General features: G+C 45.0%; 1 protein-coding gene across 1 annotated transcript; it reads right to left on the reverse strand.

The window, feature by feature from the left end:
• Positions 1-602: 602 nt before the first annotated feature.
• Six4 (SIX homeobox 4) lies at positions 603-9,922 on the reverse strand. The gene is made up of 3 exons (XM_028752072.1): positions 9,081-9,922; positions 5,639-6,324; positions 603-1,399 (listed from the first exon to the last, which is right to left on the reverse strand). The coding sequence occupies exons 1-3, from the start codon at positions 9,920-9,922 to the stop codon at positions 603-605; spliced, it is 2,325 nt and encodes a 774-aa protein (XP_028607905.1).
• Between the last annotated feature and the right edge of the window lie 6,479 nt (positions 9,923-16,401).

The raw sequence follows: 16,401 nt of genomic DNA on the forward strand, positions 1-16,401 counted from the left end.
AACACGTAGAGACTTAAAACCAAGCCTTTCCCCAAACTGCTGAAAATGATGAATATGTGTATGTACACACAAACACACACACACACATACATATAAGCTACATAATTTGAAAAATATACCCTTATGATAGTCTAGAGTACCATTGTTTCTTAACCATCTCAATGCCCACGGAGTAAAAGTAAACAAACAACAAACAAACAAACAAAAACCCAACTGCATTGCTTCCAACAGCCTGGAGCTATTATTTAATTTTCTACGTTAGGTGTATACATTTTAAATTTGAAATACTGTCACGTTCCATTTTGCGGGTGAAGTTATACTGCTGACTAAATGATAGACGATGGTTTGATGCATTCACTTGTTGTCTTGCCCCGATCTGTTTCAAAGCGAGCATGATGTGACCAGAGAGGCTTCAGCAATGCAGCTCCACTCCTGTAGATTTAACTAGGATCTTCATGCAGCGCAACCCAAACGCACTTGCTTGCGGAAGTACAGTGTTTTCCTCTAAATGAGTAGAAGCTCTCCATCTTCGGGGCTTCGAAAAGAAAAGGATTTGCTCCTGTTAAAGCAGAGAAGAGGAGGATGGGAGGAGTGAATCAGGCTTATAAGTCTTGCATATCTTCATCCAACTGGACAGTTTGGAGCTTGGCCAGCTCTTTTTTGTCCGTTCCCAGGTCTTCACAGCCGGGTTCAACCACACCGTCGAGGACGTAATTGGATTTCGAGTCCAACATCATTAAGTTATTTGTTGCTTTGTTCTCAGAATTTTGCAAGAAATTCTCTTTTATGTTAGCTACTGACTGCAGAACCAAGCGCTGTTCTCTGACAAAATCCTGGTGGACTGCTGGCGAGGCGTGACTCACCTGCTCTTCAGCCGTGGGAACTATCTCACCCAGGCTGCCCTGGGTCAGCGGGACGGACAATAGGTCTTGACCAGGAATAAGGGAACAGTTCTGCAGGGTTGCATAGTTAGTGTTGCTGACAGATGTCACAGTGCATTTGCTTGCCACAGGCGCAGACACGGGCTGGCTGTCCGCAAGGTCAGGGTTTAGCTCAGCGGGATTAAGTAGTGTAGGGGGGGTCAGGGAAAAACCATGGGCGGCGGACACATTAACCAAGGAAGAGCTCAGTGGATGGAGGCCACTCCCAGAGAGATTTTCTGAAGACAGGCTTGCGTTTACTTGTGCGTTGTGATTGACAGGCATCAACTGAGAAAAGACCAGGCCTCTTTCTAAGCCTTCCTGTTTCACAGCTCCCACAGTCTGGCCTGAATTAGGAACAGTGTATACCACTGCACTGGGGGTAAGAGGGCTCAGGAAAAGTTTACCGTGCTGGACCGTGGCTGATTCACTTGTAAATGTGCTTCCGTCCGAAGTGCTTGGAGTTACTGAAAGATTACCTGGGGGGAAAGGTACCAATTAACAGTGATGAAAATGATACAGAAAACCAAAACAAACACACAGTCACTCGTTCTAGCGCACATGATTTTTCCTCAGGTATAGTATTTATGGAGCGGTGACACTTAAATATGTAACGTAGTCCAGCTTCAGCACAGTAAACAGGACTCCGGCAGACTAGCTTTCTCTCTCTCTCTCTCTCTCTCTCTCTCTCTCTCTCTCTCTCTCTCTCGTTTGTATTTCTTTTGCAGTGCTGGGGACTGAACTCAGAGCTTTCTACCTACATGCTGGGTAAAGATTCTGCCACTGTAAGGATCAATGAAAGGTGCTGTGGCTTAGGAGGCATAGGGCCTGGGGAGAGGGTTCAGTGGCAGATCACCTGCATGGTGCAGGTCTTGGGTTCAAGCCTCAGCATCTAAAACAAATAGAAATACAAGCCAATCAATCAAAACGAGCAAGTATGTGAGGCCTGGGGATAAAAGCTGAGGCAGGAGGACTGATTTTGAGGCCAGTCTGGGCTACATGGTAAGACCTTATCTCAGGGGAAAATTAGAAAAGAAGAGAGAAAATCTTGTCCGAGCTCTGCTACCTTTGGAGTTTCTGGCTCTTTATCACAGGCCGACCATCTCTTAATCAGTTGCTAGTGGTGACTAACCCTACCAGTTAGAACGAGAGAACACAATCGCAAAACAAAAGATTTCCGTTAGGACTGCTCAGGTTCTGACATAAAATGTAAATGAAAATGGTCGAAAATACCACATAAAATGAGTTTCTCTGGAACTTACAAGTTAATGACATCAACCTGTACAGACAAGTCTCAGACTTCCACCGAACTACCAATAAAGCAGTCTCGAGTCAACAAAACCCTCCAGTTTTTTTTTCCTCTCTCCCTCATTTGTTGTGCTAGCTCTAAATGTTCAGTGTTGAAGTGATGGTAGAAATGAATGGTAACCCTGGAGTACTCTTTTGAAACTACAGAAGAACGTAAAGGACTAGAATTAACACCTCTGTCAAAGGGGTGCATCTTTTGAGGCCCCCCACTTTAATGGTCTGTGGAGACTAGAAGAAAAAGTGCAAGTAGAAAAGAGATGTTTAAATGAGAAACTTGGGACAGCGAAGACCCTCAAATCTCCATCAAATAAAATTCCCTCTGAGTCTTTACAAGGGAAAGGGAAATGATGGTTGTCAGATGACTCGGGTCCCCAAATGTTACCAGACAGAGAAAGAGCAATTTAGGGAGATTTCTGAAGGAGAATTAACATGGGGTACTTATCTACCTCACTCTTCAGTTAGAGGTCTAATCAACTCCTTTACAAGTGCAGAAAATTAAGTAGTTCACTCAATGTTGCCCTTCTTGAATTCTTAAGTCAGCTGTGATGACAGTGTTCCCTATGTGAAGAAGTTCCCAGGGCCACCGATGGCTTCCAACATTTTAAGCACTTTATACACGCAAAAGAATGTCTTTCTATGAGAAACCAAAAAGTGAAAACACTATATTTGAACTCCTTTAAAATGTGAACTACTAGTACATAAGTATTTATCACAGAAAGACTGTTACGAAAAATCACTTCTGTATATGTTTGCATTGTTTTTTAACTTCATTTTTTTTCAGGCCATACACATGAACAAACTGCCCTTATTTTAAACCTTTGGTTTTAAGTGCGTTTTAAAAGCCTTGTAGGCTTCAGAATCGTAAGGAAGAAAAAGCTACAATTCGATCTATATTTTGCTTTGTGTGTGTGTGTTTGTGAAACTGTTCACTAGCAGACATGTCCACAAAATGATTATTTTTTAATAGAGTCATAAGTAGCAGCATATGCAACTTTCCCCAACAGCTATTCAACACAAGTAAACTAATATACCCCGAACATGGAAAAACAATACATAAATGAAGGGGAAAACAGATATATTCTAAAGGATGATTTTTGATTTTTGTTTTGTTTTCTTTTTTCAGTACTGAGAATTGAATCCAAGGCCTCAGATATAAAACATGGTTTTGTTGTTATTCTTGTTTTAAGCCAGGGTCTATCTATATAGCCTTGCCTGTGGTGGAACTCACTCTATAGACTAGACTGATCTCAAACACAGAGATCTGCCTGCCTCCACCTCACAAAGGCTGAGATGAAAGACATGTACCACCATGCCTGGCTAGAACATGATTTTTAAGTATAGCAGCAACTGAGTTACAAGTTATTCAGTACAAAAACTGGACAGAAAAAAATGCAAGTGCAAAGTATAATTTTACAATGATGCTAAAGAAGAAAAAACAAACAAAGCCCCAAATCCTCTCTGATTGTAAAGTGAATACAGATATCAGCAGGATGCTTTCCCCCCATAACTTCCTATCAAACTTTTTCCTATATCTAGGAAGAAAAGACTATGTTTCTGGACACTTCAAAGAATGTTTAGTGTAAGTTTGATTTGATTTGGTTTGGTTCGTTTTTTTGGAGGTGGACTCTCACTATGTAACCTGCTCTAGCTTGAATGTAGCTCTGTATAGATAAGTAGCTCAGGTAGGCCTTGAACCCAATTTCCAGCTTCAGTCTCCCAAGTGTTAGGATCATAGATAGGCATTTACCACCATACCTACCTTAGCATTTTTAAAAATAAAGTCCAGATTTCCAAAATGCTTTACAGCAAACTGTAATACACAACTCCTACAAAGGAGTTGCCTACTGGAACCACCTGGTTAAACTTAATGCCAGCCAGCATTCAAAAGGCCGGGATCCCAGTCATTTGAGCTTAGCTATTTTAACTGACAATGCTATTCTTATTCCTGGTAAATATCCCAATGAAAAATTAACTATTATTGGGCAGCGGTGGCTCATGACTTTAATCCTAGCACTTGGAGGCAGGAGCAGGCAGATCTCTGAGTTTGAGGCCAGCCTGGTCTACAGAATCAGGTCTAGGACAGCCAGGGCTACCCTGTCTTGAAAAACTGAAAGGAAAAAACAAGTGTTAACAACCCCCTCCCCTAACCCCATCCCAAAACAACCGTAGCTATTAAAGTGATAGCACTTGTCTTGGTTACAGATGAGAAGCATAGCATACACACTGCTAACATACATACTTATATTATCTACCCAACTTCGTTGTCTCTAAAATGCTAGAAACTGCTTGGAAATTTTCATAAAGAGGGAAGATGGGTTAGAGTCATAAATAATTTGGCTTTCTCTGGAGTGTTTGTCTTTTGTCCTAAATTGGAGTGTGACTTAGGTTAACTCTTACATAATGTGGAGCAATCAATAGCTGAAGAGTGTGCCACAGGACCATGGTGGCTTACTATCTTTTTCTCTAAAGAGAGACAAATACATAGAATGAAGTGTACAACCATTTTTCACTAATGCCTCTAATAAGTTGAAGTAGACCATAGCTACAGAAATGAGACTTGTATAAAAACTGGCCATATTGCAGGTTGACCTTTGGTAAAAATCTGGGTTTTCAGACTTGCTTACAGGAGAGATAACATGATCACCACCTCCCACTCCTAAGAGCTAGAGGCTGTTCTGCTTCCTATGGCCAATTCTAACTGTTCCTATTTCAACACAGAGAAAAGACGACAAGCGATACAGATTCGATTCACATTCCTGAGAAACTGATGTGCCAGCCTCAGGCTATTTCCTTTCTCTAACAGGCTGCTGTTAGGAAAGCCACAAACACACAATGACACAATTGTTTTCATAAATATAAACCCACACAGCTGAGAAATGAACACACATCTAGAGCAAAAGAAATGCATGTGTTCTTCTAAATTTCTTTTAGGTCTTTTTAGGTTTCAAAGTTAATTATAGGAAGAACACGATACAAACAAGAGTACATTCAGTCTTTTAGTTTATTCTTTTAAAACATTTTCTGGTCAAATAAATAACTGCTTGACTAATTTTATGTTCCTAGCAATTTTATTAATTTTTAATTTTAAAATGTCAAGTACTGGGTTATTTTATAAGCTCTGATTGACTTACCATATTCCTATAATTGTAGAGTTGGCAAGGTCTGCTAGAAACCGTACTTTTCCATTCTGTTTGGGGAAGATAAAACTCCATTCCCCAGGATGTAAGAAAATCAGGCAAGCCGGATAGTATTTAGGTACTGGAAGCCACATCAAGACTATTCTGTAACTCTGTAAACCAATGATGTATCTGGACAATAACATGAATCTATAGCTTTCACTAAACCTGTCATGTATAGCAACTAACCAACACATGCCCTGGTGCATTATTGGTACCAAATGAAGCTTTTACCTTGTGAAGCTGCTACTGAGACAGGAGGCAGCTGCAGTGGAGAGAATCCAATGCTCCCATTAAGGAACTGGCCGTTTGTTCCAGAATTAGGGATCTGGACAATGCCATACTGGTTAATTTGCACAGGTGTGGTAAAAGTCACTACAGAGCCACCATCCTGGGAGGCCACTGCCTGAACGCCTTCTCTTTTCACTTCTGTGCAGGGTATCAGCCCTGGGAATGACACAGGGGCACTAGGGCTGTAGGAGGTGGTGGCTGCTGAGTTCACAGCAGAACTCTGGAGGACTTTAAATTCTTTCACATCCTGGGAGGTAGATCCCAGGATGTCTGTCATGGCTATGCCATTGCCCACAATGTTTGAAGACATTTTGGGTGGGTTCAGTGACACTGTCTGTGTATTTCCCACATTCAGTCCATTAAGGATAACTCCATTGTGTCCCTGAATAAAAGAATTGCCATTAAGGAAGACAGGTGAAGTACTTGCAGGCACCAAGCTTCCATTCAACAAAACTCCAGACGAGCTTAACGATAGCTTAGCATTTCCAATTTGTTGCATATATACTGGCTCCATGTGGCTAGAAAGGCTGAGGTTGGTGACATCAGAGGCACCTGAAAGTGGGTGAGGAGACAAATCCTCATGTCCCTTGCTGGATTCATCTTCAGTGCTGGGGTTGCCATCTGATTCACTGTTCAGGAGGAAGAGAAGACATTTCGAAGGTCAAGGGTTTGACAATCCACATAGTTTGTAAAACATCCTTCAAACCATTAAAGGCAATATTTAAGCAAAGCACAATAGAATTATCTGCTAGCCTTGTTGAAACTATGAGGTTTTAAGCAAATTCTGCCCAGCCAGACAATGAGAAGATGTATTTGGATCCCTTTTAAAATTTTTCAGAGAAAGACCAGAAGGTTGGACAATGTAAAATTCAACTAAAAGCACTTTAATACTGTGTTTCCATTCTCACAGTATTCATGTGCTACTCCAGCTGTTAAAAAACAAAAAACAAAAAAAACCCACTATCTCTGCCATAGAAACAATTCATTAAATGTTAATGTGTCGTTTTGCTGTTCAGGAGAGCCATTTCAGATTCATGCTATTTTGAAGGTAGATGGAAATGCCAAAGGGCAGGCGGTGTGAGGGGTTCAGTTTTATTTGCCAGTTAGGCAACAAGAGACCATTTTCTCACCTGTTCCCAAACTTCTATTCCACCAGAGAAAGAACTCTCACTCAGTAAAGTGGTTTGCCCTTGTAGGAAAGACACTTGCAACTCTCGGTATGCACAGTTGCCTTTGGATCCAAAGGAATCGTAGGGGCCTATTTAACACACACCACCCAGTGCTCTGGTGAGGTGGGAGGGGAAAGGTGAGCAACCCTCAGGGTCCTTGTAACTATCAGACCCCTTCCCTGAGTCTTCAGTCCTTCTATTCCAGGATCCTGGACATAAGGGAAATACCAAGTTCAGGTCAGGGAGGAATGGTGGCAGTTTTCCTCGTTTGGGTTGATTCTGGGCGGGGCAGGACAGAAGCAGTTTGGAAGCCTGGTGAGATTTGGTCCAGCTGAGGATCCAACATCCCAGTGTGGTCGGTTTCCTTTCAAGCTGAGGGGAGGGGATTACCCAGGCTTTGGGTTCTGGGGCCAGGAGAAAGCGCTTTGATTTACGAGCTGAAGCAGAGCAGCGGTCGCCATTGGTGAGGGTGACTCACCGGGGTGCGGGTGGGAGGCAGATCCGGAGAGGGGCCTATACTAGGCAACTGGGCTGGGGGTTGAGGGTGTGGAGTTAATGGGGAAGAGGATAAAGTCAGCAGAGCGTGGCTCAGGATGCGTGTGTGTGTGTGTGTGTGTGTGTGTGTGTGTGTGTGTAGATAGATCCTGGAACTGGGCCGGTTCCATAGCAAAGGTTACAGGACAGCTGGCCTGCATGTGCCACCGGCTTCATACCCAGTACTTAGGAGATTTCCTCAGTAACATCTGCAGAGCACTCCTGGGTAGGTGGGGTCACCTAACCAGTGCTCCTTCTCTAGGTCGCTCGCTCTCTCAAGGTTGAGGGAGGGTGCTCGCAGGTCGGCGGGCATGTTCTGTTTATGGTTACCGGCAACCAGGGTCAGGGCTGCATAGTGCGCCTCTCTCCCTGCCTGGGGTGAGCTGTGGGCCTCCGGGCTCCACCCGGGCGCAGAGCAAAGTAGCGAGGGCGGGCTCTGGAATGCACAGGGTGATCACCTTCACCTGGCCCCGGCCGGCTGGCTCCATGGCTCCCGGGTTCCTTCCCAGAGCAGAACATTTGAACTGCATTTAGATTCTCTTCTCTCCAAATCCCCGCGGGGGGTGGGGTGGGGGGGTAATCAATCTTCTGCTTAGTTTACCCGTACAGCAACAACTACAGCAGCAGCAACAAAACAACCACACACCTAAACAACAACAACAACACACACACACACCTAAACACACACAGCCAAGGGTCTTACTCTAAAGGACACAAAAGGGGTGAAAAAAAACACCCCTGCAATTTATACGAAAGGGGAAAAACACAATAAAGTTCAAACCAGAAGGGGGGAGCCGCGGGGGGGATGGCTGAAGGAGGACTGAGTGGATAGCTCCCCTACTTTCTTGCTGCCCACCTTGTGCCAGCGTGTCCCCTATTCCCAACTGCCCAGTCAGTAAGGGAACAAACTGTGTTAGGGGGTCCAAGAAACTGTCCTTCAGTCTTGCCACCTCTGATGCACTGTAACCCGATCCGAAGTTGTTCAGAATCAGGTTTCAAAACACCGCAGAGACGAGTAGCACCCACACCCCACGCTGCCTTAGCAGGGATGGGAACCGCGGCGGGCAGGGTGAATGATTAACTCTGTCATATTAAAGCCTCGACGTCCCCAGACCCCATCTGAGCCACTAGTCTCCACTAACGCTTCTTTTTCCTTCTAGAGCGCCTCTGGTGACCTCCAGGGCAGGCCTGAGCCTCAGTAGAACCCTGGGTACTCTGGAGCGTGTGCGCACTCCAGGCTCCGGGTGACCCGTCAGAGGCAGGGACCCCGGCCGGCGCCGACTGCCCCTGCGGGCCCGGAGCCGCGGTGAGAGAAGCCTTGCCGGCGTGCACACACACTCTCTAAAAGAACCAAGGCGAGAGTGGCAACTTCAAAGGCAGCAGGATGGGGGTGGGAAGCCGGGCAGCAGTGACCAGCCGAGGTGGGGGCGGGGACTGGACCTAGGAGGGCGACCAGAAACTTCTGGGGGCAGGAGGGGGAGGGTTAGGAGGGAGGATCCCCGCCCGCCCGTTGCCACCGTCGTCCCCCCCTCCCCGAAGGGAAGCGAGGTGGGGGGCGGGGAGAGGTGGGCAGCCGGACCAGGCTGGTGGGGAAGGTAAGCGCCATGTTTTCGAGCGCTTGGAGGAAAAGAAAGCTGGGAAGGGGTGGGGGAAGGGGGAGGAGGAGGAAAGTTGGCGCTCACCTTTTGGACTGGGTCTCGGAGGGGTTTCGGTCACGCTGCCGCCGGTTCTTGAACCAGTTGCTGACCTGGGTGAGGGAGAGGCCGGTGATCTTGGCCAGGTGCCGCTTCTCGGCCGGCGAGGGGTAGCGATTCTGTTTGTAGAGCTCCTTGAGCGCGTTGCGCGACTTCTCCTTGAAACAATACACCGTCTCCTCGCCGTCCCAGATGGTGCGGGGCAAGGGGAATTTCCTGCGCAGCCGGTACTTGTCCACGGCGCCCAGCGGCCGGCCGCGCGCTCGCTCGGCCTCGGTATAGCGCGCCTTGTACCAGAGCTGCTGCAGCAGCGGATGGTTGGCCGACTCGAAGCTGTGGCTCTCGAGGATGCTGTACAACTCAGGGTAGATGCCCTGGTGGAAGGCCACGAGCGCTCGCGCCTTCAGCAGGCTCTCGTTGCCACGTAGCAGGTCGCTCTGGGGCAGGGACCAAAGGAACCGGGCCAGGCGGTCCAGGTTGCCCCCCTGCTGCAACGCCTCGCACACGCAGGCGACATGGTCCGGCGAGAAGGCCAGCGGGGGCTGCGCGGCGGCTGCGTGCTGGTGCCTGCCCAGAAGTTCCGAGTGGAGTTGTACCTGATCTGCCGCTCCGGCCGCCGCTGCCCCTTCCTCCCGGCTTACCCTGGAGGCAGCCGCGGCGTCCCCCGGCTCCAGGGGGAAAGGAGCTGGAGCCGGGGGGCTCAGCCCAGCCGCCGCGCCCCCCGCCACTTCTCGGTGCGCCTCCTGTCCTTCCGAGGCGCTTTCCATCCCATTCTCCTGCTTGATGTCCGCCGCACTTGCAATCTGCCCGGTGGGGGAGGAAGAGGACATTTTTTGTTGTTTATTTTCCTCCCTCCCTCACTCCCTCGCACTCTTTTCCTCTTTCTTTCCCCCTCTCTTACTCCTCCTTCTTCGTCTCCCTCCCCCTCCCCCCCTCCGGAAAGCCCACTCCCTCCCTCCCGGTTTCGGCTGGATCTGGCCGATCAGGTTTCCCCCAGGCCACGCAGTCACCATTAAGATAGCTGCTAGAGCAAAGTAGTGTAAACGGATAGCTGCTTTCTGCCGTTCCCCCAACGTGACTCCTCCGGTTGCTGCATACTATATGGCACTGGCCGACCGGCCGGCCCGGCCGCGCCACCCCATTGGCTATTTCGCATTCAGTGGGAGGAGGAGACACCGTTTCTATCCCTGTCGATCACCCGCCTCCCACTCCACCCCTTGCCTTTCCCTCTCTCCCTGACCCCCAGGCACCTTTACCTGCGGGAAAACACCGACATTCTTTCCTGGCCAAGCTTCTGAATGAGCAGCTATCTAGAGCGGCCTGAAAATTGGACAGCTCTTTCAAAGAAAGGCTCAGTGATTCCCAAGGGAATACTAATCGCGTGACCTTAAGGTCTGGACAGCTAAATTTTTAACAAAGAGACCACCCTCCGTATGTAGATGACAAAACTTCAGAGACTAATTCCGAAGCTTCCCAGCACCTCCCTCCTCTCCTCCCCCACAAAGGATGTCTTTATTAAGGATGTGTATTCAAAAGGGTCAAGAACAGCACTAAGGAATATTCTGATAGAGAAGCATTGGTAGTAATGAAGATTCCGGAGGGGAAGAACTTGAAAACTTTGAAATAAGCAGTGTGTGTAGCCCACTGAGATAACAAAGGCAAGAAGCATTAAAAAAAAAAAAAGTCAGCAGAAACCCTGAGATGACCTAATACAAATAAGCATATAGAAAATAAAACTGGATGTTTATACTGGATAAGTAGTATAGAAAAGAGCTAAGTTATAATGGTCTAGGAACACAAGTCTACTTACCATAATAGAAACACTCAAAATATGCACACTAATAGCACCCCCCCACCCGGCTCCGCCACCCCCCTCCACACACAATGTGGTGCTAGGATGGATAAATAGTTTCTCATTGAAGGTGATAGATAGATCTGGGAAGAACACCATCGCTATATGTAGGTGTATTGGAAGAGATCTGGACAGGATCAGCAGCCCTTGCCGTCCACAGACAAACGGAAGATTGGTCTCCAGGTTTGAGGCTGAAGTGTAGAGGTGTGTTGTGGCTATCTTCAGTTGAGTTTCTTTCCTTCAAGGTTTGCATGAGGTCTTAGCTCAGGTTTTGATGAGCCTGTCTCTGTGGCTACTGAGGGTCAGATGGGTTTGTCTGTGGATGCTCTAATAGCTATGTCCCCTCCCCCTAACCTTTACTTCATGGTGGCCTTGTCTTGTTTCTGCTTCCCAGTCACTCATAACTGCCTATTTCAGCATGTTGTCAGGCAGCTGCTGTCACATCAATCTGGTGAGGTTTGCTTACTTTCTTTTCTTCTCTTTCTTTCTTTGCTACGACTTTATTGTTGGTTAGCTGAGATATTTGATTCAGAATCTAACTGTTCTCCGTTAAAGTGTTTATTTTGTGTGTGTGTGTGTGTGCATGCATATGCAAGAGCACACGTGCCAGCCATGACACATGTGTGGAGGTCAGAGGACAACTCTTGAGAGTTGGTTCTCTGATTGTGATTTTCTTCTTCCACTATGTTGGTGCTCAGGTGGTAAGGCTTACTGTACCTTTGCCCATGCAGCTATCTCAATAGCCCCCCACCCCTCTGTTTTTCTCTTCCTTTCTTTTCCTTTCAACAACAGTATCCTAATGTGATGAAATTGTAAGTGACATCTTTGGCAGATTTAAAATTGGTAACCATAGGCAATACTTTATCTTTCTCTTCCTTTGAAAACATCCAGATAGCTATCAAGTTCAGGATAATATTTGAGTTTAAAACGTCCTTGCTTTTTTTTAAATTTTCTTGCACTTAAAAATATACTTTTATTTTAGGATAATTTTGGTTAACTGATAAATCACAAAAAATAGTAAAGAGAGTTCCTACTTACCCTTCACATACTTGTCCCTAATCTTGACATCTTATAGCGGTACATTTGTGTGAGCTGATAACATTGGCCTATTATGCACCATAATTAATTCATTAAAGCTTTGTTATTTGGAGTTCATTTGCTTTTCTACTACTTTCTGTTTCTCAGTTCAATCTGAGTGGCTATTCTGCATTTGGTTCTTTGAATTTTATTTATCAGATCAAAGTAAGTGAAGTATCGGTGAAGTAGTGTGGTTTCATGGAAAAGATGCATATTTAAGGCTCAGCTATCTAGACTCGGGTTCAGTCCTAGCTCTGCCAATAATTTAAGCATAAAAAAGTAGAAAAGATTACTGTAAAGATTAAATAAGTCATTCCAAAAAGAACTTAATACATAATTAATCTGCAAAAAAAATTTTATCTTCCTATTGATAATGCAAAGAAGGAGGCTTTTCAGTTTTTTATACCTAATTTAAAATTCCTTTGCTTAGGTTATGGAGTCATAGGAGTTAACTTTAAATTATTATCAATCAAGTACTGTGCATGACTTAGAAAAGAACATAATTGGCTTTTTTTTTCATAATTGGCTTTTGATTATTGGCTATTGTCTTTAGCGTACTAAGTCTATCAGGTTCTATGTAAGCACCAGTGACTCTGTCAGGTCTATAATAGTGCATCTGTGGGAACAATAGATCTTGGTGGCTGGAAGATTCGATTCCTAGGAGATTTACGAAGTCCTTCTACAGACTCGAATTTTGTGAACTTATGCACCAGTGACAGAAGGTGTTTCTAGGACCAGAAATCTTAGTCTTTCGGTGCTTGGGCAGGGTGAAATTCAGAGCATGCCCTCCCATAATTCATAGTAGTTTCAAACATGGTCAGTGAAATTGTAGTGGAACTGTATTTTGTGTGGAGTTTATCTTGGAGCAGGGGTTACACCCAGTGGTGTTTGAAATTGCTTCTGTTTCATTCCTTGCCATGTTGGGAATATTGAATCTGCTGCACCGGCAGGCAGTGTTACGCTATGCTGCGATCTGGAAGAGTGGAGGCTGAGATGGTGTGATGGAAAAAGCAGGAGGAAAACCAAATCCTTGTTTCTAAGAGCAAGCAGATCTCTTCTCCACTTTAGTGTCTTGAAGAAAATCTGGTTGGTTCAGTACAATACCAGTCATGTTGGGGGTTCATGTGATTTTTTTCTTTTTTTTTACCAAGAAGGCAGATTTATTTTCCTTCTTTCCTTCCTTCTTTCCTTCCTTTGTCTTTCTTTTCCTTTCCCCTTTTCTTTTTGAGACAGTAAACACTGTCTAGAACAAACCCTGTAGACCAGGCTGTCCTTGAACTCATACAAATCTGCCTTTCAATGTGCCCCGAGTGCTGGGATTAAAGGTATGCCACCCCTGCCTGACTTCAGATTTCTTTAAAATTAAAAATATGTTGTTATCGTTAGCATCAACTATTATTATTGTGTGTCAGTATATATATGTGCTACAGATCATGTGTGGGAATCAAAGGACATTTTTGTGGAATCAGTTAGCAGCTCTCCCTGTCTACTTATACATGGGTCCCATCATCAGGCTTTACCCGAAGAGCTATTTCTCCAGCCCTAGAATGGGAATTTCCATTTCCAAGTTGACTTTAGCTGTCTGAAGATAACTGGCTCCTTGGTAGGCTCTTTCTTTCTCAGAGAGTTAATGTGGGGTGGTCCTAAAGTCACCTTCTTCCATTGCTACTTAATGAAGGTAGTTGGTATGTAGTAAGCACTTCTGAAGGATCATTCACTTCTCAATCATCTTCTGAGTCCTGCCCAGGCATAAAGCATTGCCTTAGGAACGGAAGGATAGAAGGATGAATCTACTGAGGCTCGGTCTCTCTAGGAGGGTGAATTCTCATTGGGAAGAGAAGACAGATTTATAAATGAACTCAGTCTAGGGTAAGAGAAGGGTAAGAATAAGGAGACTCATTGAGTGGTGGGAGGTAGGGCGTAGGCTTCCAGCTGAGTCTTTGAAGGTTGAGAATTTTGAGACGACAGTGGCTCATCATAGGCGAAGGGAACAGATGGGCGAGTACATGGAGCCGTGATTATTTGATGGTTTTCTGAAAGTAAACAAGAAATTCAATATGGAGCAGAGGTTTTATATAAATGGGTAGTTGGAGAGTGGTTAGAAGACCACTCTCATTGATATAGGAGGACTGATCCAAAATCATAGGCCAGTTCAGGTCACTTAGCAAGATCTGGCATCAAAACAATCAAACTTTTAAATGTTTAGTTTGCTGTCGTGTGTGTAGTTGTTTGTGTATACCATCATGGCCAATGTCAATTGGTCTAGAATGAGTACTTTCCCAAATCAAAACAATCAGAATCCTTTTTTAAAGGTTTCCTATTTGTGCTAGAAAAATCAAGACTTGTATATATGGTCATAAGTTCTTGGTGATCAAGTCATCTGACTTTGTAATACAGTGATCAACAGGAAGAAGGTGAAGAGTGACCCTTGGGTCACGAGGCAACAGTATAAAGAAGAAATACAGACAGAAAAAAGACTGATTGCAAGGTTTTAGTGCTCTCCTATCCTTTTGTGATGGTATAGATTGCTCTAGAAGCCCTAAACACATTGAATTAGCTTAAGCAAAAGGATTACTTGCTGAATTACTTACTGATTTATGGTACTGGGTTGTTATTTTTCTCATTACTCTGACAAGACATCTGGCACAAATAAATTAGGAGAGGAAGCTTTTGTTGTTGGCTTTTATTTATTTGTTTGTTTGTTTATTAATTTTTTTTGGCTCATGGTTGTAGAGGGTTCAGTCCATGGTCAATTGGCTATATGTCTCTGGACCTGGAAGGAGAGTCCATAATGCTGCCCCTCTCACACACCCCAGTAATCCACTTCCCTCAGCTTGGCTTCATCACCTTAAGTTTCCAGAACCTCTCAAAATAGTTCTATCAGCTAGGGACTAAGCATTCATCATGTGAGCTTTCCGTGTGTGTGTGTGTGTGTGTGTGCGTGTGTGTGTGTGTGTGTGTGTGTGTGTTTTATATTCAAACACTAATGCTAATAGATACGAAACAATGTGAAGGTCAGGAACGCAGCTGGTAGACTAAGACCTGCTGTTCTATTTTACTTACCTCTGTCTTTCCTATTTAGTATTCAAAGGGGCTTTCCGCAGAAGGTAAGCTCATGGCTCTCAATAGTTCCCAGTTAATTTTGTCATCCTCATCAAAACCAAAGAGGCTCTGATACTTGCTGTCAATTTGAAACACTCCAGGGCGATCGATTCTCTGATTAGTTCAGTGTTTTAAGCCAACCTTTCCTTTTGAGGACCTGCAATCTACTGGACAGGCTCATTACACTGTTCTGCAGGGACATTTTTTTCCTCCTTAAGAATGGGGAAGAGAGCCGGGCGGTGGTGGCGCACGCCTTTAATCCCAGCACTTGGGAGGCAGAGGCAGGCGGATTTCTGAGTTCGAGAGTTCGAGGCTAGCCTGGTCTACAGAGTGAGTTCCAGGACAGTCAGGGCTACACAGAGAAACCCTGTCTCAAAAAACCAAAAAAAAAAAAAAAAAGAATGGGGAAGAGAGCCAGGCGGTGGTGGCGCATGCCTTTAATCCCAGCACTTGGGAGGCAGAGGCAGGCAGATTTCTGAGTTCAAGAGTTCGAGGCTAGCCTGGTCTACAGAGTGAGTTCCAGGACAGCCAGGGCTACACAGAGAAACCCTGTCTCAAAAACAAAAACAAAAACAAACAAACAAACAAACAGAATGGGGGATTGAAATTATCTCCAGTAAAGGGACAAAGTAGCAGGTTCTGCCCCTTCTGAAAAGGAAAGCCCATAGCCCTGGGGCAAGGAGGAAAGTTTACATTTAAAAAACACTAACTTGGGAGGTAGACTCATTGCTAGTTTGGACCAGCAGATTTAGCAAGAATGTAGTTAATTGGTTCAGGTAGCTATCTTCCCGAAGGCAGGAAGCTTGATAGATTTGTTGTTGTTTTTCTTTTTTGTTTTCTAACACAAGTGGAGTTTCCATTTGAATCAGAAGTCTGGTACTCTCAGTACTTTTTCCTCTAAGCTCTATCAGTAGTGATGGTTTACGTTTCAGAGCTTCAGTTTTGTGCAAGGTAGTGCTGTGAGTCCACTAGGTAAGCCTAAATTATAAAGTTTCATCATCATCATCATCGTTGTCGTCTTTGTTTTTCTGTGACTAGGATTCTCTGCATAGCCCTGGCTATCCTGGAACTCACTCTGTAGACCAGGCTGGCCTCAAACTCAGAGATCTGCCTGCCTCTGCTTCCTGAGTGAGTGCTGGGATTAAAGGTATGCACCTTTATAATGTGTGAAGGAAACAGAGGTTAGGGCTAAAAAAATTAGGCTCAAGTATAGTTATCTGCCTTGAAAGAAAGTCATGCTTCTCCTATTAGTACACTGTTTCTTTTTGATGTTACTGG

Source organism: Grammomys surdaster, unplaced genomic scaffold, assembly GCF_004785775.1.
Source record: "Grammomys surdaster isolate TR1022 unplaced genomic scaffold, NIH_TR_1.0 127, whole genome shotgun sequence".
In the NCBI taxonomy this organism is placed as follows: domain Eukaryota; kingdom Metazoa; phylum Chordata; class Mammalia; order Rodentia; family Muridae; genus Grammomys; species Grammomys surdaster.